The 27,506-nt window shown below is 41.8% G+C and overlaps 1 protein-coding gene across 2 annotated transcripts; it reads left to right on the top strand.

The window, feature by feature from the left end:
* Positions 1-1,275: 1,275 nt before the first annotated feature.
* ccdc50a (coiled-coil domain containing 50a) lies at positions 1,276-26,822 on the top strand. 2 transcript variants are annotated; one of them, XM_033622279.2, is made up of 12 exons: positions 1,279-1,589; positions 5,032-5,094; positions 8,676-8,805; positions 11,857-11,947; positions 12,626-12,728; positions 18,735-19,598; positions 20,354-20,505; positions 21,536-21,580; positions 21,978-22,145; positions 22,280-22,359; positions 22,489-22,601; positions 24,468-26,822. In XM_033622279.2, the coding sequence occupies exons 1-12, from the start codon at positions 1,535-1,537 to the stop codon at positions 24,485-24,487; spliced, it is 1,884 nt and encodes a 627-aa protein (XP_033478170.1). In that variant the 5' UTR covers positions 1,279-1,534; the 3' UTR covers positions 24,488-26,822. The 2 variants fall into 2 exon arrangements, with proteins under 2 accessions (XP_033478171.1, XP_033478170.1); XM_033622280.2 differs by lacking the exon at positions 18,735-19,598 and having other exon boundaries at positions 1,276-1,589.
* The last annotated feature ends 684 nt before the right edge of the window (positions 26,823-27,506 follow it).

The following is a 27,506-nucleotide window of genomic DNA, read 5'->3' as shown; positions in this document are numbered from 1 at the left end:
AAGGTAGCAGCAATGTATATCAACAATTAAAAACAGCAATGAAAAGTATAAAGATGAAAAAGTTAAATAATAAGAAAAGAGTCTGACGTAAAGGTCGGACACACAACAACAATTAAAACAGCAAAATGTAGAAGAAAAAAAATTACATTCAATCAAAAAAACAAAAGTCAAGGTTCACTCATTAGGTTTCCACAATATCCCACAGCTTTCTCAGGTAATGTAGCTTTAGTTTATTGATGTGAACTATGAAGCCAATTTTGATCAAATTTGGCACAAACGTCCCCCATGGACTCAGCAATGACCTGATTGGATATTGGTGATCATAGGTCACAAATCAACTTTGCTATGACCTTGTCTGTCTCATCCTTGTGAATGCAATATCTCAACAACACCTTGACTGACTTTATTTTTATTTATTTTTTTATTTAATGTTTTTTAATTTGGCACAAATGTTTATGTAGACTCAAGGATGAACTGATTAGACTTTGATGGTCATAGGTCACAGGTCAAGGTCAATGTGATCTTGCATCCATCCCTTTCCTGTGGATGTGAAATCTCAAGACCACCTTCGGGGAATTTCTCCAAATTTGGCACAAACATCCACTTGGATTGAAGAAAAAACTGATTAGAATTTGGTGGTCAAAGGTCAAAGATCAAGGTCAGTGTGACCTCACAAGACATGTTTTTGGTCATAACTTAAGAACTCTTGTGCTAAGTATGACAAAACTTCACACAAATGTCTAATAGGATACAATGATGACATTTAATATCCAAAAGGTCAAAGGTCAGCTTCATTTTTTACAGGATAATGTTCTGCATTAAACACTTTTCTGTCCATTACACAATGTCATATCTCAGGAATCGGTGGGGAAACATTTGGTCAGATACTGAATTAGTGACACTGATCTTGGTTGCACCTTAAACTCTGCCAGTTGTATAAATTAATGAATAAATTTGTGCTGTCAGGGGGAAGATGTGTGTGAAGCAATCGTGTTTTCACAGGCATGGATATTAACTGTGAGAGAAACTTGTCTGGTGTCTGGAGGCACTAATTCTAGTTTTCTGTTTCTATATGATCTTGACTTTTGCATTTAATTTTATTTCCTCTTAATCTGTTTATTGTATGCACCAAACACCAGGGCAAACTCCCTCTAAGTGATAACCTACATTGTGATTAACCGTACACTGGTTCTGAAAATTCCGAGTCTTTTATTTTGACATGTGTAACCGGAAGTGGTGTGTTGAGCCGTTGACAGTTGGCTGGCTGCTTGTATGAAGGTTCAGGGAGGGAGGGACGCTCGTAGAAAACCCTGACACGCTAGCTTCATCAGAGTAGCTGCAAGGCAATTAACGTACAGCAGCGACGCACCGAGAGAGGGTGGCCACCGAAACTAATCAAAAGGGCCGTCCAGCACCTGAACCATCAATCGGGTTTATGAGTTAAGGCGATCAATCAGCCTGCGGTTAACCTTCGGTGATACGCGGAAGCGTAATTCAACGTCAACGGGTCTTTTGACTTATTATCGGTGACAACATGGCTGAATGTAACGTTAGCATCGACAAGAATAAACTACCTGGAGTGAAAGAGGGTAAAGTCTACAACATATTTACTGCTGCTAGCTGTTTAGCATCACACATATGTAGCTAGGTGACACAGGCGAGGCTAATGCTAACCTTGTGAACACAGGTGTTTCTCTTTGGTGTGATGGTTGTTAGCACAGCTTGCTAGTTGATGCTAGGTCAGTAGAGTTAATGCTGGAGTCAGGTAGCCAGCACTGATTAGACTTCTTAGCCAGGGTTACAGGCGTCGTGCCAGATTTGGTGTCAAAATCCGTCTCCAGGCAAGGCTGGAGGGCGAGACATTATTTTAGCAGGGAGAAAACAGATTCCACTTCATGTTATACATAATGTTTGGATTATGGTGAAAGGGGTTGTGGGCAAAGGGACACACACTGATGGGTATACACAATCTGGCACGACACCGGTGTGTGTGAATTCAGTGTAGGAGCCAGGTAGCCTCAGTGCTGCCCACATGGAGGTGTTTGCCTGTTGTTATATGGAGGACAAGATGCTTTGTCCGTTGTGATGAGAGCACCTTTAACAGTGGCCTCTTCCTTTTGAATTACATATCTGACATACCCGGTTACATCTTGCCTTTGGTTGTAAAATCTGCAACTGCTTTGAAACATTATCTTGAAAGATCTTTGTCACTCCTCCTCCCTCATAACTTTTATAGCTCCCAAAGCTTTGTGTGCTGGTACTGCACAGGCGCAGGTGGAAATTGTTGCTTTCACGCTGAAGCAGGTTTTGGATGGGATGCTGTGCTGGAAGGAAGGACCCGTCCTGTTAGTGCTCAGCAGCTGCTCAGCAGGATGCTTGTTATTCTGGTCAGAGAGAGAAGGAACGTGCATTGCCACTGCTTGGCTGGTCTGTAGAGGGAAAGACTGAGAAAGCTGCTGGAAAAGTTTAAGTTTCATCCCTCGTGCGTTGGGAAAATAGTAAATATTGTGAGCTGTCGAGCTGTACTGCTGTACTGTAACTCACAGATTAACCGAGCTTGTAATTTTCCTTTTCCCTCTGTACATGGAGCACAAAGACTTGACTCTTGTGGTCCTTTGTGCATTGTGGTGTCAGGGTGATTTTCTGTTTCCAGCACAAAGGGATCAAAGGATGGTGTGAGAACTATAGCAGCTGTAATCCTTCTGTCACTTGCCAGTGTCATTAAAACTAACCCCAGTTAAAAACAGCATTCTCCCTAAATGCTAACTCCTACGAGCTTTTGAGGAACCCAGACTGTTCAAAAGTAGTTCAAACGACTGGTTTGTAGAGCTATACCAGCCAAAATAAATCTCAGGTTTCTTGGCTAAGAAGATTAGGCATATGGTTGAAAAATGCTCTGTGTTAATCAAATCCCATACTGGTCGGAGGCAGTGAGTGGGGGGCTTTGTGGAGGTCTCGCCCTCCTCTTCACAGCATCTGTTTAAATCCAAGCATCCACGCAGTGTCCTCCCATCGTATTAAACCAGAAAATCTGGACCACTCATCAGTGTTGTCTTTGAGTCCCAGGCGTTTTGGTGCTTGTCAATAATGCACGCCAACACATAGTCATAGACTGTTGCCTGTTATTAATTTTTTATGGGGATAGTAATCTTTGTGAGAGCAGATGATGTGCTGTGGGCTTGGTAGTGTGAGGCTGAGTGTGGCTAGGCTCTGTAATAAAAGCTGTGAATACAATACAAGTGTCACAGAAAGGATTAACATGCAGACTATATATGATGTATGATGTGAGTAGTTCTCATTATGTAACAAGAGTAGGTAAATGAAAGACTCTAAGGAAGTTAAATATTTCTTTATTTTGGTCTTCACTGAACAGAACCACAGCCAACAGCAAAGTGGTGTGTGGCTGCATGCACGATGAAATCATGGCTTAACTTTGTCCTTCTATATTTGATGCAGTGATGTTTACACAAGATTTGCAGCTGAAGAAAAGTTTTTTACTGCAGTATTATGAGATATATGCTAAGCAGAGGGTAGTTAGATCCATGTCAACTGAAACGTAGAGGCACATGCTTCAGGGTACGTTCGCCCTACGCTATAAGGTCCACATCCATAATTAGTTGAGGCTGTAAGAAAGGTCTTAAAGGTCCCCTTAGCTTCCCCCGTCTCCTACACAGGAAACTGTCAGCATTTGAACACTGGGAGATCCACAATGTTCAAAGGAAGAAAAGCTGCCTCGTTTTTAGAACAGTTCAGATGGATGTGTGGTGATGGTATCGGGTTTTTATGAGGAAAGCTCCCCTCCTACAAGCATTGTTTCCAGAATGAATGTTCACAGCACTTTGGAAGAGTCTGTAATATTGAAACTATTAACGGAAAGTCCGCTGAAGATTTTAGAGTTGTAGTGAAGATGGGAAAACAAGCAGTACAATATCTCACACTCTGTATGCAGATATTTGAGATCATGATTTTATCCATGCATGTGCAGTTTGAGTCAGTGAGCTTATGACTAAGATAATGGGCCTAGTAAAAAAATCAGCTATAAATTGCTGTCAGAAGCTTTAGTAAAATATGACTCACTGGTGGATCGGTTTGTTCAGATTTTTAGGTCTCATGCTGTGATATTTTAGGTTAGACCTATATGACGTATATAACCACATGAGCATTTAGGATACATCATCTGATTTAAAATATACATAACTATATTTCCCTCTGTCTGTGCCTTGCTGATAAACACAATTAGTTTTTCATTGTGGGAAGTTTCACACATGTACTGTATTTACCTGCTTGTCACATTTTGTGGATTTAAACCAGCACCTTCTCAGTAATAAACCTACTTCTCTCTTAATGCCTCTCGCAACTCTAAATAACTTTCAAGGAAGAGCTTAAGAGCTCCCTCAACATCAGTCTTTATTTAGGCTCTTACAGGCTAAGGGCGATCGTTCCTCATTCACAGTTTCACTTCGTTTTTACAGTCAGAAAATAAGCAAACCACATACCACTGGCCAGATGGCCTCACTTTTTATCAGACTGAGAAATCTAGATGTACAGTTTTTAAATGTCTCTTCATATTAGCATCATGATATGAAACACATCTTTGGATTTTGCTTCAGTATCATCCAGTAGCCTCACAGGGCAAATCCGAACTTCACACTGTAAATTGTGAATTGTGTCATGTTTATGATAATACTAATTATGTTGCAATTTTTTTCATTACTTTTGTTGTAAAGCAGACCTATCAGCTCATCATATGAGTCACAACACCAGCAAGAGTAGCTCTCTCCTAAGTTGCATCCATTTAGCCTACTTTCCTGTTTTTGATCGTGGGTCAGATTTTAGTTATTTTTCTGTGTAAGCATGTGTGTGGGCAGATGGGCCGGATGTAACACACCTGAAACTGTGAATGTCAGATAGAGATCTAACATCTCAGCTGACAGTTTAGAGTCTGAGTCGACAAGCATACAGTAGTTGAAACTAATTCTAAACTTTGGCTTTCTCAGTACTCTTTTTCAATTTCCTTCTGTCTTTTTTCAGTGTGCCGAGACTTTGCTGTGCTGGAGGACCACTGCCTGGCCTACAACCTTCAGGAGCAAGAAAGTAAGAAACTACACATTAGCCAGTGTTTTTTTGTTTTTTGTTTTTTGTTTTTCACTCAACCAAATCGCACATGCAAATTCCTCTGCAACCTTTCAGTCCTTTTTCAGTTTCCAAGGGCCACTATCAACTAGTTTTCAACACGTGGCGCTGAGCAAATCAAGTCTGCCTGGTGTAGATGGCCGCTCACAGCTCAGTAGTACCAGCCAATCACAGCACATTATGGCAGAACTTGGCTGCAGCCTTATTTGCTGTTTTCAAAAATGCCTCAAGGGCCCCACATTAGATGAAGAGTTGTGATTGGCCTGGGAAGGGGAACCAGATGCATCTCCCAGAGCAAATAAAACATGAGCTCACAGATTCGTCTGGTTTCCAGACAGTATGTTATCCCCTTAAGAGACAGGTATCTCCAACTTCAAACGGGACGTCTGCTTCAAACAGATACTGTAGGTCTGTTCCCTTTCCCCCAGATAGTCTGTTTAAACACTTAAGTCATTTATTGTTGTAATGTTTTCTGCATCAGACCGTTGCGTCACTGTAGACTGTTTTGTCTAGCTGCCCTGCTGCATTCCTCCTCTAGGTCACCTAATGCTTACCTTGCAAAAGAACAAACTATGAATGATGGTTTTAAGAACGTCGCAGTAGGAAATGAATGCGGTCCACGATGCTCCTCTTTTTTCCTTCTGGAAAATTTGTCAAGTCTAACAAACTGCAGCGTCAGTGGCTGCAGCCTGCTAAAGCCTACATAAACCCTGCTTCAGCCACACAGTTAACTGTGTGAATAGTGCAGGATGCCACAACAGTACTGTATCAGGGCAGGGCTGAGGCAGACTACAGTGGGCTGGTGCATGTGATTTGTTTGGATCACACTCATTTGTGTGTGCCGCAGCTGTAGCACAGAGAAGCTGGATCTGAAGTTAAACGGCACAGTCAGCTCAGCAAGGGAACACTCTGTGAGATACTATTGTCTCTAACTGTGTGTGTGTCTGTGTGTGTGTCTGTAAAGGAACATTTTGTGTGTATGTGTTGTGCAAGTGTTTGTCCCTGCATGCCTCATTAGATTAGCTGGTGCTTTTATGTGAGCTCATATGTGTGTAATTAGCCGGCATCTTTTTTCACGTGAGTTAAAAGGCACTTTGGGGACTCACTAAGGAGGGTTTGTTCCCATGCTGCAGAATCCCTCCCACCCCCCATAAGTGCATTAAATGAATTTCTGAAATATCGTCATGATTACAACATTAATATTATTTTGCTTCAGGGTTTTTTTGTTGTTGAAATTCTCTCAGGAACTGCTCGCCCCTCTCTGTCTGTTGTCTCCTGCTGGATTGGGTTGGAGCGAGACTTTGTGACCCAGACATAACATAAGAATCAACACAAATTAATATTTGCAGATGGCTAATAGCCACCACACCTCCTCATATCCTTCACCTGCACACGCACATAAAGAAATGACAGGAAGCAACGGAAAGAGGCTTCAGCTATTAGGCTATGCAAGAACTTAGGGTGCTCTGCTCTCAGGCCTAGAGTTGTCTTGCTTTGGTCCGAATCAGGGACTAATTTTATTACAAAGTTGCATAATTGCCTCAAGTTGGTTTGTGTTCTCATGGCAGCATTTACAAGCGGACCAGATAAAATGCCTTGCACAAGAGAGCTGCTCTTGACTGGTCAGAATTTCCATGAGGGAAAAATCCAGGAAGTAAACAAAACGTTGAAGAAGAGTACACTTGCAGAATAAATGTGACACTTTCTAATGTCACCATGGAAGGACAACTACACAGGTTGATTTTAGCGCTGGTCATCGTGGACTGTATTGCTGTCATTGCTCATTTTAGTCAAACCATACAGTTTGAAAACGAGGCGCGGCTCCAACTAGAAAACAATGTTTTGATGCATTGGATGTGCTGAATGTGTATATTAAGGCAGTACAGGAGGAGGTGCACATTAATAATCCTCCAGGACTTTAACATGCTCATATTTAACACAAACAATGTGCAATGTGATTGCAGTTGGTTCGGTTCAGATGTGTTTGGTGAGCTTTTGATTTGCAGGGATTGATGAATACAGAGTGTAGACAGTGGTAACATGAGCACAATAGTTTAGTTTTTTGTAATGTTTCCATAAATATGTCATTCCGAGTCACCATTAGAGTAAATTATGCAACAAGCTCTACAAGAAATAAGGCCAGATGTCACCCAGCTGTACCCTAAGTGCAGATTAGGCTCTGTTTTAGCTGTGATTAATTGGACTTTGGCCGCCTGTCCATGTGCTGTCATTAACCCTTTAAAAGCCTTTGTGATCCATGACCGAGGCTCATCTCCCTTTGCTCCCTTTGTTGCTGCGCTAACTGATCTGCACTGAGCTGGAAAAATCATTGTTTCGCTTTTGACCCAGGAGGTCACTGAGGAGAATGCTGGCTGACAAAGCCTGATAGTTTTCTTAATGTGCAGTGTCCCTTTTTTCCTGGATCACATCAACAGATGGCCGTCCCAAAAGAGGCTTTTTAGTGCAATCACTTTGAGATAACGTGGAGTTAAAGCTGGTTTTTATTTCCATTTAAAATGCTGAGAGTGAAGCATCCAAATGTCGCATGGAAAACATTTCTTTATGGTTGTGTCAGCACTTGGCGTGTTTGTTTCTAGAATGTGTTTTCCCGGTTTCAGTGTTCAGCTCTTCACTGATATGTCTGAGGTTCAGATAGTCCAGCTTTCTAACCTTAATTCCCCTTTTGTTCAATGATGCGAGACCTCGTCAAGGTTGAGTTTGTTGAATGAACGAATGTCACGATGTCTGGTCATGTTTTTTTTTTTTTGTTTGTTTGTTTTTTTTTTTTTTTTTTTTGCTGCCTTGAAAATGAATCAATTTCCCTGTTGAAAAATATGGCAGCGGATAAATGATAGCCCTATCTTGAGTTGTGACATCAGTTTTTCCCCTCAGATATTTTTTCGTAAGGTGTCATAAACTTAAACAATTGATCGGCGTCATCCAAAAAAAAATCAATGTCAACCCCTTGACTTTTTATCAGGTTGCCACAGCTGTGACTCACAGTTTCCTCTTTCAGTCCCACCGGTCAGAAAGCAGAAACTTTATGGAACCTCTCTCGGGTAAATTGCCAAACGTAATTTGGTCCTCTTCACATGAAAGCTGGGAACAGATCGATAGCCAGGTGAAACAGAGCTGAGCGAGTGAGTGATGCTCTCCATGCTCACCAAGTGTTCGATGTGCGTCAGCAAGTAGGATTTATCATCTGTTATGGCCCACAACGTGCCATCACACAACCTTGGAACGGCACCTCAGCTGCGAACATTCATTTCTCAGTGACTAAGAGCGCTCTCTGTTTATCACCAAAGACTGAAGCGTCTGTGTCCTCAATGTTTATCTTGTTCTGTTCAGACCATCACAACACTACTGCTCCTCAGAGGAAAACATCAAGAACGTGCGGATCTGTAAATAAACTCCACAGCACTATGCTATGCCCATCACTCATCTAATTCCTCTTCACTAGTGCAGTCCAGTCAGCTGACCTACTCCTGTTGGTTTGTATGTACATGTTTTAAGGGCAGTGCTTATATGTTTGTGTCTAACAGTCGAGAGCCACTTGGCGTCAAACGTCAACAAGAGCCGTCTGGTGCAGAAAGACTTGCAGGTGGCCAAGAAGCTGCAGGAGGAGGAGGATCAGAGGGCCAAGGTCCAGACCCAGAAACAGCATGTTGAAATGTGAGTGTTTCTCACACACCAACACACATTTATGAATACCACTCAGCCACAACATTAAAGCTACTGAAGTGACGTGAGCGACATTGATCATCTCGTTACAATGCAATGATCTGCTGGGAAACATGGGGCCTGGCATTCATGTAGATGCCACCTGACATACACCTCCCACCCAAACACTGTTGCTAGCCAAGTGCACCCCCTCATGATGGCAGTGGCCTCCCCAGCAGAGTGATGCGCCATGCCACATCAGAAAGCTGACAGAAAGCCCAAGGTGTCAGTCTGGCCTTTCAGATTCCCAAGATCCCAATCCAGTCAAGCAGTCATGGGACGGACAACCACTGAGAATGTCCTGTGGTGTTTAGCATTAGGGTGTTGGCGGCGTATACTTTGATTCCTGTGGGTTGTGTGCTGAAGTACCCGGACTTCTTACAGACCCTTAATCGGATTGGTATCTGCGGAATTTGGAGGCCAAGGTGATACCTTGAGCTCTTTGTTGCGTTCCTTGGGTCATTATATGCCTTATAACGAGATGAATAATGTGATTCACTTTAGTACAATCCCATTGGGAGAAATTGATAATAAAACCGTACACAAACACTGTATAAGTTAATTGCACATATATAATATGATAAATTACACTAGATTTAGCATTTACTGGAAAGCGCTTATCTGGTTGTAATTTTATTTAATTATCTAGGTGTAGCTGTAACCATTCTAAATGTAGAATCATGAATTTGTATTGGTCTAATTCCTGAAATTAAATGACCCTCAAACACTTCATGAAGTCACCAGAATACTTTTGCAGTGATAGCTGTGTACAGTATTTGCCGCTTCGTTGATAGCATCTGTTTCAGATTAGTGTAATCTCGTGTAATTACTCCCAAACCCTATAACCAGACAGATCTATGCTTCACCAGCAAACTGATCCATCACTCCTGCCGTAGATAACTCCAAACTGATATATCGTTCAGAGCAGGTTTAATCCTTTTATTGTCATAAATTAGCAGGTCAAGTCTTTCATTCACTACCAGCTTGTCTATGCTCTTTCATTCAGTTTGTGCTGTAGAGCATAGATGTGAATGTTTGGCTTTGTTGTCCAGGTTAGATGTACTTTTGATCACTGAGGAGACTGAGTTATACATTCAGTATAGTATAAGATGTAGCTGACTTTAATGTCTGCGCTCAGTTTGTGTTAACAAAAGATCACGAAATACACATTTTTCCAGCATTACTGAAAAAGAGAGGGAGCCTGTCTTCAGCTTGATGTGTTGTTTTAATAAACACAGAGGAGAAAACACAAGCAGCCCAAGCAGATACTTCACAGTTTTTGTGGTCTCTGTGTGGTGTCCCCATAGCCCTGATATATAATCATCTTTTCTGTTGGGTTTGGGTCAGTTTCAGCTGCACGTCCAAAGCTATGCAGACATTTAGTAGTGGGATTGCATCCCCAGGGAGAGGCCAGATGCTCCTCCACGATGCAGGCAGGCCAGTACTGCTTGTCATGCTGCACACTGCCATCCACCCTGCACCTTCCAATGCCACTTCAGATACACCCACTCTTGAGTCGCTTAACAAAACACACACAGCATCACTTAATATCTTAGTATGATCTGATGAAGGCATGCTACACACTATTTACTTTTGTCAGTTTAAGTCCTCCTGAGCTGTTGGCTGCTCGGGTCAAATACAGGTGCAACACAAGCTATTTAAGCTGTCACTGGTCCTTTTAAGTAAAGCATTACACTTGTGTGCGTCAACACTCACAAACTGGGAATAACCTTTAATAACAGCCCTCCAGGCAGATGGTGTTGTTATCAAAATCACATCTTTAAAGACGTAAGTGAGCCAAAGCGAGCTGTTAAGATCAACATCGCATCAGGCGAGAATATTCCTGCTCCTGCCTGAAGCACACAGGCTGCACGCTTTCACGACATATTAAATAACTTCAGTGTCTTATGTAGTGCGCTCACTGCTCTGTCTCTCTCTGGTGTTACATGATTAACTCAACTGTTGTGCAGATATTACTTCACTGTGGGTTCATTCACGTATACTACATTGTGAATTTATATTTTCACGATTAGGAAATGTCATGTATTTAGTGTTATTAAGTCTTAGTTTGCTGTATTAATGCAGTCAGATCTGTGAAGGCTAGAGTTATCTTTAACATCATGGCACGTTAGGCTTAAATGTACTCTATAGCTCCTTTTCAACTGGATGAAAAAGCCACTTACAGCCACTAACATCTGGCTTTTGTCTTTAGTGGGAAAGGTTACAACTGCCATTCATTCCTGAGACAAATTGCTCTGCAGTATTCATGGGTATTTATTGGCTCCAGCTCCTGTCAGCCGTGATGGAAACATGACACCGGGGTAGATCACTAATTTGTGCCCCTTTGTGGCACGATGCAATGACAGGCCACCACAAACTGCGTCTATCTCCATCCAAGCAGCACTTTCGTCTGCGCAGAGTTTGAAATACATACAAAAAAGGAACGGATACAAAAAAGAAGCAACTAACATTTTCTCTGGCCTCTTTTTACTTTTCTTTTTCACTGTTACAACGCCGTTGTGTGGTGCGTTTCTGACATCAAAGGTGACACATCAGTAAAAAAAACAAATAAAATAAAACATATAAGAAAGGCATACTTGTTACTGCAGGCCATGGAAAATGAGTCTATCATCTATTTTAAGGGGTTTCCCCACTTTTAAAAAATCTGCACATACACACTAATTTTGGTGCAAAAGGGTAAATAAGATGTGTAGTATCTAAAGAAGTGAGATAATAGTATTGAGGATCAGAAGGATGGCAGCTGAAGCATCAGCAGAAAGTGCTCAGAAAGAGAGACATTGAAGTACTAAACAAATATCTTTGAGAGAAATATAGGAACAAAGATAATCCTCCACATTCTTCCTCATACAATTACAGTTGTTACTAATTAAACATTGTAAGTTAGAGCTTGTATTATTATCCATAAGCTATTACCAGTTGTATATATGTTGTAATATTCTCCAAAATCCCTCCCTACGTACACATGAACCTTGGTAACGTCAGTGAGCGTCAAGACATTGAGATCGCCCAGGAAATTCAGGATCAACTGGTCCGACAGGCAGAACAACAGCGACAACAGGAAGAGAAGGATGCGGTAAGAAACACGCACCCATACTGACATTTCTGCCCAGTCAAGCACAATGTTGGTCACATGCTGCCTTCAGTGACCTCTAGTATCGATGTTCTGTACTGGGTGGGTCATTCCACTTGAATCATCACCTTGTTTGTGCCTCTTCATTGTGTTAATGGAATGACGGCTACAGTCACCTGACCTGTATTTTTTTTCCACAATGTTTATACCCTACGTAAGAGCAGAGATTTAAGTTTATTATTATACACACAATGAGATTAGACAAAGGGATATGGTTCAGTAGGGGTCCATAAATAAATAAATAAATAATTTGACATGTAAGGTATTACATGTATAGTCCTCAAGGGTGGGCTCCACCATTTTTAAAATTGACAGTGAATCTTTCAAAATAGCTGAGATGCCACGGATTATTTCTTGCCCTAAATTGAGGAAATGCTGGGTCTCATTGCTCTGTGGTTCTGTGGGAAAAAAATGCACTAATTGGCCCAAGTTTGGCACACACATCAGGGACAGATGCATCTTGCCACAGTAATTTGATATGTGTGAAGCTACACTGACTGGCAAAAGAGAAAAACTGCAACTCAAAACAAAGTGACATATTTGTCACAGATCGGCTCAAACAGAGACTTTTTTCATTCACCCGTGGGACGACATGTTTACTGTGGCCTTGTTTGTTTGTAGGCCATCGCTCGTAAGCTGCAGGAGAAGGAGATGAAAGAGGAAAAGAGGAGACAGAAGCAGCTGGAAGCAAACTTTGAGGAGGAGTACTTTGAGGATCACGGAGGTAGGGAGAGTACGAGTGGCTCATGTTGATGTGTGGCTGTTTCTGTGTGTGTGTGTGTGTATGTGTGTGTCTGTGTGTCTGTGTGTGTGTCTGTCTCCTCTCTGTCAGGACACAAGAAGATATAGCTCCTCTCCCGTGGACTGGTATTTTTTCAGCTCAAGATGTGTGAGGGTGTGCTTTTGATGCTGCACAGTGCTGGAGATTGTGGCTGACTCGAGGCAATGATTTTGGAATGCATTTATAAGCTTATAATTAACCTTGAAGGGAGGCTTACATGTTCCTACAGAGAAATAATTTGTCATTTCGCTCCCATTCAAGAGCAAACACCGGCGTAAATGGGTTTAACAGTGCTCCAGTTTTAAGATCCAGCTAGAATGTGCATTGATAGCAGATTTTACCTCAGATATTAAATGAATATCTGGTTAGTGGGTAATGAATGCATTGAGGAAAGCATTTAGATGTCACATACCCGCAAATCTGTATTTGTTATGCTTCTATAACATATTTGTCCCAGTGTCACATATTGGAATCTGTTTCAAGTCTTTTCACGCACACGTCACCCGACCGTGTGATTCATCCCACTGGAGGTCTGTTTATTTTCTGCTGAAAGAAAAACAGCAGCTCATTTATAATCTCCCTCTCTTCTTTGACTTCTTTGTAAATAGTGTAACCCTGTGTCAGGTAACCTGCGCAGGCAATTCACCTTAAGATCGGGGTTGATCCTGCATCCTGCGTCATCTCCATGTTGACAAATGCAGGTTCAATTATGGTTCTTTTTATAGTAAAGTGCTATCAGCTTGTCAGCATGAGAACGGCAACAGTCTGACAGTGTGTGGCTTGGTCTGAATGCAGTTTTAGTTCTTGACCCGTAGGTGTGACTTTGAGTATAAGAGGAAAGCATATTTCACACAGTTATAATGTTTCCTTCTGACTCATAAAAGTTTGGCTTTTTTCTCCGCAGCTTTGTCAGCCTGCTGACTCTAATCTGGCAGATTGACTCCCAGTTTTGCTGCTTCAACCCTTGGCAATGTTGTGTTTGGATTTTGTTTGTGTTCAGCATACACACCATACTCATATCATTCCAAGATGGTTAGCAGAGGAGGAAAATAACAATCAGTCTCGACTTTCTCTGCTTTGCTTTTCGGTGCCTAGGGCCCAGTTGTTCAGAAGTAATCTGATCAAATTTCGGCTTTCAAATTGAATCAAATCATACAGTAGGGTTGTTCAAATGAAATAAAGGATTCTGAAATTGTATTAGTGGTAAAACTTTTGAATTTGTCAAATAATGCAACATTTGACTCATGTCATAGACAGATAGATATTCTGCACTTCATTTGTTTGTGTTTCTAGTCAAAGTAGATAAAATAGGTGTGAGCTTTTATACTCGATGTATCGCGGCTTGTTTCACTTGACATGTATAAAAAAACTGCATCGCAAACAGAGAGTAAAAGTTATCACCTCACTTTTAACTCACCGGTACAAGACTTGCTTCAGCGTTTCAGTTCTCCTTTGCTCTTTATGACTCTCTTCCTCTCAAACACAAAAAGAAAAAAAGACCCAAAGATGATTCATCACACACTCCTACACTCCTCCAGGCCACTCTCTTCTGGCCGATGGTGTGTGAGCAGGTGAGGCGTGTGTTTTTGTATCTGCGGAGCTGCAGACCACCACTCTTTAGTCGCATTTTGCAACCATGGAACACCAAAACACCTTAACAACAAATTAAATTATCACGTCATTTTTTTCTCTTTCTCTCACAGACAAAAACAAACAAAAAAAAGACTCACAAACATGATTCATCACACACTATCTGTAGCGCTGAAGACTGCCACTGTTCAGTCGCATTTTGCAACCATGGAGCACCAGTACAACTTGCAAATAGTAGAACTGGAGAGGTGTTAGTTTATTTCACAGTGAATAAATTCTCATGTTCAACAACGCCGCTGTAACAGTTTAATTTTGTGCGAACTGCTGACAGCTGACTGTTGACTGGAAGCTTAAAGTTCACAGCAAAAACATCAACACTTTCAGCCTGAGACGAGCCCAATGTATAGAATAAAAGCACCAGTAGTTCTGCTTGGATTTATTTCATTATATCAACACTTTAACTCAATTATAATGGTACTTGTAGCACTATTTTATTTAACTTCATTAAACAGCAGTTAATTTTATTATATAACAGTTTACTTTATTAAACTTTAGTGTAACTGAAGTTTACTGAAGTGCTTTGGTATTTTCTATTTTCTAGTCTACAGTGGTTTAGAGTAGATTTTGAAATGTACATATCAACTATTGCAAAACAGCCTAAAAATATTGTGATATCACACAAAAAGTATTTTAACTTTCATTTATCACTTAATATAAATAACAATGACACAGTCAAAAGTAGTTTCTAGCAACTGTAGTGCACATACAGTTTATTCCAGAGACTTTCACTGCCAGTGTGCTGTTGTATTGACACTTTGGGTTATTATTGTTTACTTACTAAGAGGAGTTTAAGGTTTTTCTATCTCTCAGCCTGTCAGGATATGAGTGGAAGTTAAACATGGGATGCAAAACAGGACAGAAGGACAGGCACAGTCGTGAACAAAGACTAACTGCTGTAGAGGTGTGGTTTAAATAGTGCAGTGTCTCTGTCTACACTTTGTTGACATAAACACGACTGCGAAAATGTCCCCAGCTGTCAGTCTACCTGTCCTGTTGTGTCTGTATAGATCACCAGCTGTCCAGGTGCTTTACCTCCATCTAAAGATGTCACACATGGCAGGTGGTCGGGATAAAGCCTCAGTTCGTCCTTGCTGACCGTGCAACTCTGCCCTGCTATATTTATACTAGAATATTTGTGCCACTGCCAAGCTCACTATGTTTGCAGTATTGCCTTCCAAGTTGCATAACTGCTCACCTATAATGTCCCTGCTCTTTGTGTGTGTGTGTGCATTCAACTGTGGCAGTGTGAATGTACACACAGTAGAACAGAGATTCAGCTCCTTTGTTTACCCTCCATCTATCAGGCCTGACGACACAGTGAGTGATCAGATACATTTCATGCAGGTTACAGGTTGCAGGTTTGTCACTCTGCACAAAGTGTTCAGCTTGAGGCTCGATCTCTGAGCAGTTTCACCATCTTGTGCTTGTGAGCGTTTCATTTTAAATCTCCGTCCCACTAGTTTTTATATCCTCCTTAGGCACATAGGCGCACTCACACACACACACACACACACACACACACACTTCTGAGAAATCATGTTGCTTTTCATCCAGCCATGTAATTGGCTGCTCCTCTCAGGAAATGAGGGGCTGCTAGCTGTGTTTGTCTTAATCCAGTGGATTACAGTGGCAGACAAACCAGCATGGGGGAGAACCTGTCTCCACTTGACAGATACACCAATGGGGAAAAATAGGGAGGAGGAGAAAAAGTGTATTTGAAAGTGAGATAGGACAGAAGAGAGCAAATGCTGAAGCTAGCCCAGAGAAGGTACGAGTCAGGCTGTCTTTGTACCTGCCTACTTTTTCAAAAGGTTGAACAGAGTCTCGTCGAGTAGACGTCAAACAGCCGGTTAGATTACTTGAATTCCATTGAGCTGACTGAGTGCTGGCCTCTGCTGTGTGCTTCCTCAAGGTGCTTTTCCACTCATTTGTTTTCATTCAAACGTTTGTCAGTCACAGGCCAACTCCCAGCATGATGGTTTTCGTAAGACATGAACATGTTGTTCTCAAACTCAAGTACAGTTTTACCCATAGGCGTCATTTAGGTATGGCGAGGTATGGCAGCTGCCATACCTTGGAATCAGGAGAAAAAAAAGAGAGAGGTTCTGTAGTCATTGTATTGCACTTAAATAGGTCAATAATATGCTCATCAGTGAATACGAGTGTTATTGAATCAAATTGTTCGCCACTTCGCTCCTCCGCGAGTTATGAGTTATGTGAGTTATCTGTGTGTTGTGAAAGCATTTTGCTCCGCTGCTGTAGACAGCCTGTCTAAATGATGTCTTGAAGCCTGTCTGATTGTATGTGGGGTTTTCTTCTTCATGTCAGCATGTTAAGCTTGTATTTTTGGTCTCTGGAGAGACACTCCAATAAATTCGCCTATACAGTATTGTACCAAATTGGCCTTTGTTTTACTATGTTTCATACACCAGGCCCCTTGGTTATCTTCTAGAAATGAGCTTGTAATTAATTTATTTTATTTTCTGTGAAGTTAAACACATGACTAATGATAATTAAACGTCCGCTCGCTGTCTGTGGTGCTGAAATATGCGCCGAAATAGGTCCGATGTTTTCACTGCTCTCACTAAGTCGTGCATTACATGCAGGCATGAGGTATTATGAATGTGAGAAACAGCTTCATGTCCTTTGAAACAGTTTTCAATAGCATAGTATGTACTTCTGACAGGTCAAAGACCAAAGTGAAGTTTTTTATAAGTTCATATTTTTGAAACTCCATCATCAGTAGCTCTGTGGCATCATGTCATATTGCCATACCTTAGCTTTTGCTGAAACAACGCCCCTGGTTTTACCCCTTTTAAGTCAGTCGTGCTCTTGTTAAAACACAGTATTGGCTTTTATTGCATGATGTGTGCCACACATTAGTTTTGAATTATGTCCATCAAACAACAAGCTGTTAAAGAACATAGTGTTAATTCACAAAAATTCTGAAGTGTTTGAAATTTTTCCATTCTTTAGGACTATCCTGCATTAATATACCATCTTTATTTAGTAGGGATGCACTGAAATGAAAATTTGTGGCCGAAGCCGAATATTATTAAACGCTTGGCCGAATACTGAGTACCGAATACCGAATATCATTGTTTAGTTTTTCATTAGTTTTTGCAGATGAACCCCCTCCAGATTAGTGTTGTCACGGTACCAAAATTGGGACCCACTGTGCAATACCAATGAAAATATCATGGTTCTGAGTAGTATCACGATACCACAGCGAAAATGAGGCAGATGTGCCTTTTGTCATTTATAAAAAGATAAATCGCTTTTCTATAATACATCAATGATATTTCAATGGAATAAATTACTTATTGACTTATTCATACTTCAAAAACAGCATCAATCAGTGATTAACATAGGGGGGATCATAATAAAATAAATAAATGAAATAAAAATCAACCAGCCACCCTCCTCCCCTGACAGTCCCTTCATAAGTTACGAACAGTCCCTAAAGTGCAGTGAGGTTTGTGGACCGTTACCTGCCACAAAGAGTAATGTGAACGGCTCGTTTCTCCTCTGACACATCACATACCTGCTGGCTTGGCCGTTCAGGTACTTTTGGGCAGTCATGACGCCAAGAAGAGGATATTATTGGAACCGAGTTCTCCGTCGCTGGTAAGCCGAAGGCCACCGTATTTGACAGGAATTCATTACTGTCTGTGTCTGTGACCCCCGTTCAACCCACAACCAGTGGGATTCGCCTTTTGTTTCTGCTGCTGGTTGAAATCTGTACTGGCACAGTGTGCTGAATGATTTAAGCCTATTTTGCTTGCTCAAAACTATTTTTAGTTGCAAATGTGAGTGCGATGACGGACGGATCGCCACACTGCCGACATTTTACTCCACCCGTCACGGCACGCCGTTTGATTGCATTATCAAAACACGCCGCTATTATTCGGCCTTGCTTTTAACTTATTCCACCGAATACCGAATGTGTGTTTTTTTGCAATATTCGGCCGAATATATTCGGTTACCGAATATTCGGTGCATCCCTAATCTTTAGGCTTTAAACACTTGTTGCCTTTGTTAAAATAATCCCAGGGTAGTAACCATCTAAACATTTTGGGAGCAGCTCATTCCTACACTCTTTACAACTTGTCTTTTGACCATCACTGTCCTCACAGGTGCTTGTCTAACCCAGTGCTTACTAACCATCTTACCTTACGTCATTCCAATCCCATCTATGTTTTTTTTTCACATTTCCATGTTTGCATCAACCATCATCTTCATCATTCTCTCCACACCGCCCTCATCCCACCCTCGCTCCTTCTTCTCTGCCTTGTTCAGCTGCACGAAGACCCCTTGACTTGGACAAACCCGCTCGTCACAAGTCCCCAGGCAGACACGATGCCTATGCTCCAGTGAGCTCACATAGGGATCACTCCCCAGATTATAGCTCAACAGAGCCCAAAAGGAGCAGGTACCCAAGGCAGGACCCAGCAGCACCCCACAGCCGCTCCAGATACCCTGAGCACTACCTAGTGGCAGAAGGGGGGCGAAGCAGACATGCAGATCCATATCCAGAGCACCTGCTGCCCTCTAGAGCCAAGCATGGGGACAGGTACCCACATTATGAGCCCACAGAGACTGGCAGAGCCAGGGGCCCAAGCTGGGAGGACACAGAGAGAGTGGTGAGGAGGAAGGAAAGACCAGGCAGACCACCTCCACCACAAAGCCAAGTAGATAGAGACAAGGCTTGGGACAAAAATCGGGATAGGCAACATAACCGAGACAGGGGCAGAGACCCAGAATGGGAGAGGCATATTGGCAAGGAGCAGAGGAGAGACAGGGAGCAGGACCTCAGGGGGGCAAGAGCAGCAGGAAGAGACAGAGAAAGATCCAGAGAGAGAGGACTGAGTGGGGACAGACAAAGAGAAAGAGACAGGCAGAGACAGACAGACAAAGACAGGCAACGAGTGAGAACCAGGAGCATGGAGAGAGGACTTGACGACGAGCCTGGGCACAGCAGGGACTGGCCGAGGGAGGGCAGGGCTTCTTGGGAGGAGGAAGGGGATGATGGTGAGAGGGAGAGAAGGGCTGGGGGCCGTCAGCGCGTCCACTCCGGCCCTGACGAGGTGTTTGATGAGCTGGAAGAGCAGGGTGAGGGTCCTGGCAGGGAACGCAGTCATTCTCACCCCAGCGAAGATACAGGTACCGCCTGAGCCCCCCTCTGGGCTCTGCGGGGGTGTTTGTGTGGTGTGCTGCAGTTGTTTTTTTGCTTGGGCAATCTCAGGTGGTGGGTTGATCTAGCATCGCAATCACTAATGAACACACTAATTTCTTCTCTTCTCATGAGGGCGACAACTATTCCAAAACTAATTTCTGATGAGTGATGTGATTCAGATTTTGATGGTTTGGAATAATTGGATGTGTTGCTGTTGTGCTGTGGGGTTTGCTCACTCTTGTATTGTCTGCTAGGTTTTGTATTGAGCAAGACAAGATTACACTGTGCTGAGACTGAAATGTGTGCTGTGATTTTTGGAGTAGAATAGCTTCCTGGATTTTGATGAGCTAAAATTTGGCATTCACAAAGGGTTTCAGGGCTGGCGAGCTGGTTGCATTTAACAAAACACAGTGACAAACACCAGTAGCGCTCTGAAGCCCTTTTTGGTGCCTTGTGGCTTTAATCCAACTGTGAATGGATCTGTTTTAGTGCTGAAATGATGAATCACTTGATCAGTCAGAAAATTATTCTGATCATTCTAATTATTTTGTCATTTATCAAGAGAAAATTCCCCCCAAAAATCAGGCAAAATAAGAAATTGAAAGACAGCCCTGGATGATTTCCTGGTGTCTGTAAAATTTGAAAATAAAGACTAAAGAAATCAACAGATTATTGGCTAATGAAAATAACCCTTAGTTGGCAGCCCTTATCTGTTGTTAATAAAATTTGCTGACATCCGCAGGTCGTATCGTGCACCGAGTGAGTGGGGCAGTGGTAGCAGAAACGGAGTACGGAGTGAGCGAGGCCACCAAAGGGCTGACAAAGCTTGATATCCGTGAGCAGGAACTGAAGGACATGGAGGTGGCCAGAAAACTGCAAGAGGAGGAAATCAAGGTGAGGAAGGGACCAGGAAAGTATTTAGTTTATATGTGCATATAAAAGGTAAATAGTTTTATGTGTGAGATTAAAATCAAATCCCAGAGACCCCAGAGAAAATGACGTTTAACAGTTGCTCCCACGTTAAGCTGCTGTGTTCTGCTGTGCAGTTTGTGCATGTAAACCAAGACCTAATTAAACTTGATATTACTGAAGGCTACAAAGAGCAACCCAGCTTCTGAATGATGCTTGAATGGGAAGTCAGGTCAGATATAAAACATTAGTGAGCTGATAATAAATTTGTTATCAGAGTCTGACAGAAGGCTTATGATAAGTCTGACACAGAAATAATAGGCTCATTGTAACTAGTACAGTATCGGTTCTGTACACTGTTGGTCTCATGGGGAATTTTTCAGCCGTCTATAGAATTCGTTTAATAGCATGAGAAAAATTCTAAAAGAAAAAGCATGTAAGGTCACTTAAATTATGTGTGAAGTCTACTTTTCATTTGGCATGTTTAAAGGTGTACTATGCAGGATTGTCAGTTGCTGTTTGTAAACATGCCCACCAGTGAAAGTGAAAGTAAAGCCTGGCACCTGGTCACGTCCTTTTTATAAAGTCCAGACCTCACCTGAGTGCTGTGGGGGGACACGCCCATAAATGCCTGAGCACAGAAAATAAGAAAGTACAGGCAGAGGGTAGAGTCTCTGCAAATAAATACACCTCCACACACTCCTATTGGGTCATAGGTTGAGAGGGATTACTTCTGTATGAGTCTACACATTGTAGTATATCTATAAATAATCATGCAACTACACTGTTGCAGCAGCTTCAATATCTGGAGCAAATGTTGTGAGAAAGACGCACAGGAAGGGCACGATGTGATAAATACGCCTAACAGTCTTTGCTGTAAATGACTTGAGGCCTGAAAAAACATACTTTAAAGCCTCAACCTCAATCGTTTCCTATGTTATATAACATCGGGACAGTGTGTTCTTGTGTTCTACTCCGGGGAGAATATGACTTTTTGATTGTTCTCTGGTTTCAGGCCAGCAAGATGCATGTGCGTGCAGCTCAAGTGGCACAGGATGAGGTGAGTGGGCATGAAGTATGGAAACTTTCCTTATGTTCTGTGTCCTCTTTTTATATCCTTTCATTTCCTGAGCCGAGCCAATTGAATTAACTTTATTGTCATATAACCCTGAGTATATAAAGCCATGTCTAAACCAGATTGACCCAAGGTTATGTAAGAAGAGCGCTTCTACTACTGTGGAAGTGACCTTATAGTTATTTAATGCTCTTTTAAGTATGGCTGTGAAACAGGTGTTTTCTACATGCAGATCTCATTTTTATAGAATGTATAGTACAAATATGATGTGACGGAATCGACCTGCCGCCTACACACTGAGTCACAAAGGATTTGGAGGTTTTTCTGTGGTTGTGTTCATGATCTAGTTGACGTGGATGTGTCTGATGTCTCGCTCCGGCAGGAAATCGCCCGACTGATAATGGAACAAGAGAAGAAGGAGTACAAGAGGAATCGAGAGCGGGAGCATGACAGAGAGCGGGAGAAAGACAAGGAGCGGGAGAGGGACAGGGAGAGGTTGGCCATGGAGAGGATGGCAATGGAAAGGAGGCGGGCAGAGGGAGACTACAGGGTAATTTTCCCTAACCATACTCCATTTTAAAATGTGTGCTTTGTGGTGGAATATTTTTGCAGCCTCTGACTTTATTTTCTGTGAAAGTGCGTTTCCACTGTGGTACCAGAACCATAATTTTTGCTGCTTTCCAGCCAAACTCAGAGGAAGTAGTGCGGCCCCGAACACGAGACGAGTATGAATACCAGAGGCAGAGGAACCACAAGCCTGCTAGGTACAAGATTCATTACTGCTCATGACCAAATATTTCCAGTCAGTCAAGAAGAAGAAACTCAATTATTTCATTAATTTCCTGTCTCTGTTGTTTCCTCTGTGTCTCTGTCTTTCCCTGTGTGTGTCTCAGGCCTCCTCAGCCTCGTGCACCAAACTATGAGAATGTGAACTCTGGTGGCTACGGCTACATGGACCACGCTGTTCCGCCTCGCGCTCCCACTAGACCTGAGGCTGCTTACAAAGGTATGATGTCCGCGTGACAGAGCGGCTGTGTTGCTTAATTTTAGCAAAAAGTCATATCAGACTAAATAAGGATGGACCCCAGCGCCGTGATTGTATTGGGTAATTGTGCATAATTTTATCTGTTCCCCCACATCTGGCACTTAAATGTGGTAAATTTCTGCACTCATTTACAACAAATAATGTTCAGTCAGTGTTTGCACTGGTGTGGAATGTGGCCCATGGGCGGACTGGCCGGAATGCTGCATGAGACAGACCAACTTCCGTCCCCTGCACAGCTATGTCTGCCTCTGCTGTTGTCGCATCTCTCAGTAACATATACAGACAGGTTTCAATGATGTTATCTTGAAGGCATGCAACATGAACCATGGGCTAAAACGTAGATTTACACTCAGAAAAAAGCAGCGGAACCTGAACGGACTAGCGCAAACAGCACAGCCAGTGATGTCAGTGTTAACAACAGTAATCCTCTGGGTCTCCAAGACAGGTAACTGTAACGTTAGTAAAGTGAAGCAGCAATCCAAAGACACGTGCCAGGCTAACTGGCTTGCAGTTTACAACAGTGAAATGAGCTGTTCGATTTGTAAAATTTGCAGTACTGCGCATTTTATGCTTTACGCTGTTATAAAAGTGAACTTAAAGTTGCTCGGACAGAGTTTCTCATACAGCAGGGCAAGGATGAGAATGGAACATGGAGACAAAAGAATAGCAGGAGCTGCCAAAAGAAAGACTAAGGATCAGTGATGGAAGTATTCAGGTCTTTTCCTTTAAAAGTAGCCATACATTAATATAGAAATACTTCATTACAATTAAAAGTCCTTTATTCACAATCTTACTTAAGTAAAGGTATAAAGTAGCAAAAAATAGAAATACGCAATTTAAGTACCTCACAATTGCACTTACACTACTTGAGCAAGTGTATTTTCTTCATTAATTTAATCACAAATTGTATATTGTTAACATCACTGCTCACTATTTTCTTTTACCATATTAGATCTTTATTCTTTCGGACAATTTTCATAGCTTAATGTGATTCTTTTCTCATGGTACTCTTAGCTGTGTGCGTCCACAAAACATGACTGTCACGACTGCAAATATTCTGCAAAGGAAGTGTTGATTCTAAAGTTGCTAAAGCTAGAAATATGCAAATAGATTTCCTCTGCTCTAACACACTAACCATAATGTATTAATCCCGAAAAAATAAAATGGACAATGCTTGCTCAATGAGTGTGTTGTGGCTGTTAGATAATGGCATTAATCGGGAAGTTGGTGTTAAAGTAAAAAACCTCATTCCTTTGATGTATGAAAACAAGGGGTGCAAAAAATGTATGTTTATTTGTTTATATGTATATATGTTTATTATTTATTTGTTTGTATACTATGAATTCGAGAGTAGTTAAAAAGTGCTCTGTTTGTTTCTGTACATTTGTTTTTCTCATCGTTACTCTTTCGGATTTTTTTGCAAATATATAAGCACAGGGTGTAAAACAAAGGGGAAGAACACTGAACAAAATCAAAAATAAAACAACAGCCAGTAAACAGTTGCCTTTCTTAGTAAGATGACAGTTAAGAGATGACAGGAAATGAACCAGAGGTGTTGCAGCAGCAGATGGTCTTCGCCTCAACCTCTCGACCAGCAGAGCGCCCTGATTAGTGATGCATTTCACAGAGAGATAAACAGTGCTTGTTTCACATGAGCAGAAGACTTATGTGAAGAAAGCAGACAGCAGAAATAAATCCCAGATCTCAAAGAAGACAAACCGATGTCTGGAAAGTGCAAAAACAACACAACAACTATGATCCAACTTAAACTGTGTTGTGATGTATGAAGCTGCTGATAGATCTCTCTGTCTCCTCCATCTTTTCCAGGTGCCTATTACAAGCGGTGACTCAGGCTCTCCACCATGTCCAGACATGTTGTCAATCCTCCTTCGTCCCCCCTTTTTTTTCTTATTTATCTTTTTATTTTTAACCATTCACACTCTGTTGACCAAAAGCCTTGGGACAATCTAATGAGTTGGCAATGGGATTGTTTTTTTAATACCCTCCAAAGTTAGTAAAGGAAGTGGGTCTGTGAGTGCTGGAAGCACACTCATCTTTTCCTTTTTTTTTAATTTGTAAATTGTAATGAATATTATTATTATTATTTCTTTTAACTGACTCAACATCAAACAAGCCAATATGGCAGCCTCCTGACATTGACACCCCCCCCCCCCCCCCCTTTAGCTGTTGGAAACAGAGGAACTGGCGCCTCACCTTCTGTCGTCATCATGTGCTGATGTTCGTCCCATCTGTGGACCATGCCATCACAAGGGCTCAAGGCCTCTGCTGGATATAACCATGCAATCTCAAAATCCCTCATGACTCTTTCATGGGACGTGCCTGGCTGCTACAGTGTCTTAGATACCAACATGGCAGCTGCTTTGTAAACCCATGCTGCAGTTCTGTTCTCATCACATTGCGCAACGAGACTCAACAGGCCCTCTCCATGTGCCACACAGCACATGACCCCGGAGGGATACGCTCCTGTTGCTGTATTCAAACTACACACAAAACATAAGCCTTTATCAAGATGCTGGTAGTTTTGGCTTTGACCTGTTGTACCACCTTGTTCCAGTGCAGAGGAGGTGGAGCTTTGTGATGATCCATGGACATTTAACTGGCTGTCGTAGGCTGTCGTCTTCTGCTTGTGAGGGGCACTTTTCAACCCCGTCACCCTTCAGACTGTGGATGGATGATACTCTTGTGTATGACTCACTGTTTGTATGTGCATGCTTACTGAAAGTGTACAACTGTGTACCTGCATTTCAGCTCTATATCAAACTATCTGGCTCCCTCTTTGTTGTCAGAAAGGGCTAAAGCCACAAGAAGCCAATAATCTCTCTCTTTGTGAATGAACAAAATATGTCAGCTCATATACAGCTGTACAATATATCACCTTTCTGCCACTCCACATCGGCCTCGTCATTTACAAACCAAAACTGGCCCGTAAAAGAACCAGTACCAAAATGAAATGCATGTACATTGCTTGTCTGTGTCAAACCTGAACTCATGCTTGTGCTTACGGCACAGACGTCATGTGATTGAATATTTGCTCCTGTTTTATTTAAATGTAAATATCTTTTTTGTTTTCTTAATTTTGCTACCAATTCTGTTCCCCATTGTGGAAAACACACGCTTCTCTTTTCATTCCCTTTCTTTATCTCCTATTTGTTATATTTGTTCAGAAAGGGAACCTTTATATATATATATATTTTTTTTTTGTTTACAATATTTTGTTGGTCTTTCCTCAGATTGTCTCCTCTAAAAGTTTCCCCGCTGTCACTTCCAGTCCTCCTCTTTGTGTCCAGCTCAAAGGCAGACGTCACTTCCTGCCCGCAGAAAAGACAAACATTCCCACAATAGAAGGCGTCTGGATGGAGGGAGATCAGTCACAGGATCAGCTCTAATTTATATTACTACTTTTCAAAGGGACCTATTTTAGCATTTTTACAACTCCGGGATCCATTATTTTCTGTTCATATAGAATAATAAGGGTGATGAGTAAAATGAAGAACACAACCAGGCTTTTAAGTTTACTGATATTTTTGTGGTGGCCACAAAGTGACTCTTTGACCATTCAGTGCTGCTTCCAAGTTCACACATCGTAATAAATGTTGAAATTATAAACCACCTTCCAAAATGACTCCCTCCCCATTCAGAGAAAGTGTGAGATGTTTGCGTTGCCAAGGACAAACACACAGATGTTATGGAGATATATGATGTGCTGTTGACAGAATGAGATTTGTGCCATATGTTTGTAATTGTTTTCAGGGATTTGAAAATGGGAAGAGCTTAAAGTAGTTGTGGTTGTAGCAGAGCTACCACACCCACAGAGGTGGGACTCCTTATTTATTCTTTGGTGAGAGCACCACCATGTGGACGTGTTGAAAAATGAAGGGGGGAAAAGTACAAAATTGGTGAGATCAGGATGCCTCTTTGTGTATTTGTGGATGTTGTGCATCAGACATTACTTTGGGATCGAGTGCTGTCTACATCAAACATTGAGTGCTATGTTTTTTTATGTTCTTTAATCCAGGGCTTGTATGCAATCTACAGATCATGAATCAACTCATGTTGGCACTTGCTGTAACAGAACTTTTTTTTTAAGTACAATGAATTAACAAGTTGCTTTTATCTATAGCATCTCAAAATGTAATAAACTGCATCAGCATTTCCACTGTTCATGAGTGTGACTCATTCAGTCACATTGAGGCCCCTGAAACACCTGAGGCCGCTCAGCGTGTCGCAGTTCAACCTGTTGCAGTTCAACCTGTTAAACGGAGGCCTCAAATAACCCTGGAGGAATACCTTAAGGTTTCTTTGAGTCATTTATACACCACACTGTGTTTTTATTGTCAGAATGTTGCCTCACCACAGAGAATACACACCATCTACCTGTAGTACAAGTTTTAAGCTTTCCAGGAAAGATGGAAGATGTTATCTTAAGCTGCATCTCGTCCCTCCAGCCACTGACCTGTTGGAACTACAGGCCCACAGCAAATCTACATTACAAAAATAGCATATTTAAAATTGCAGCAGTGTTGCCTGACGCCCAGGGGTCATCTGAATGTTAAATAATGTCTCACTCACCTGTTAGCAGTCTTAATGCAAGTAGTGCTGGTCAGTATTCACACAAATTCGTTCTGCACCTCGGCTTTATCAAATGAACCCAGGCTTGAAGAAACCTGTTTGAGCTGTGTAGACCTCCAGCTGTTTGCGCACACAAATATTAACCACAAGCTAAAAGACTGCTGAGACAAGAAAGCTGACTTCCTCACAAGCATTTCTCATTTATTTCTGCAGGAACAGACACACAAATACATTCACTGTGAGCAGAAGCTAATATACAACATTCCACTTTGATCC

The sequence above is a fragment of the Epinephelus lanceolatus genome, chromosome 6, assembly GCF_041903045.1.
Source record: "Epinephelus lanceolatus isolate andai-2023 chromosome 6, ASM4190304v1, whole genome shotgun sequence".
NCBI classification, from domain to species: domain Eukaryota; kingdom Metazoa; phylum Chordata; class Actinopteri; order Perciformes; family Serranidae; genus Epinephelus; species Epinephelus lanceolatus.
The sequence above is the reverse complement of the archived record's forward strand: the minus strand, read 5'-3'. Positions and strand labels throughout refer to the sequence as shown.

Coding starts and splice junctions, on each gene's coding strand:
- ccdc50a (XM_033622279.2), top strand. CDS start 1,535: ATGGCTGAATGTAACGTTAGCATCGACAAGAATAAACTACCTGGAGTG. Junction 19,599..20,353: donor TCACCCCAGCGAAGATACAG/GTACCGCCTGAG, acceptor TGACATCCGCAG/GTCGTATCGTGCACCGAGTG. Junction 20,506..21,535: donor TGCAAGAGGAGGAAATCAAG/GTGAGGAAGGGA, acceptor CTCTGGTTTCAG/GCCAGCAAGATGCATGTGCG.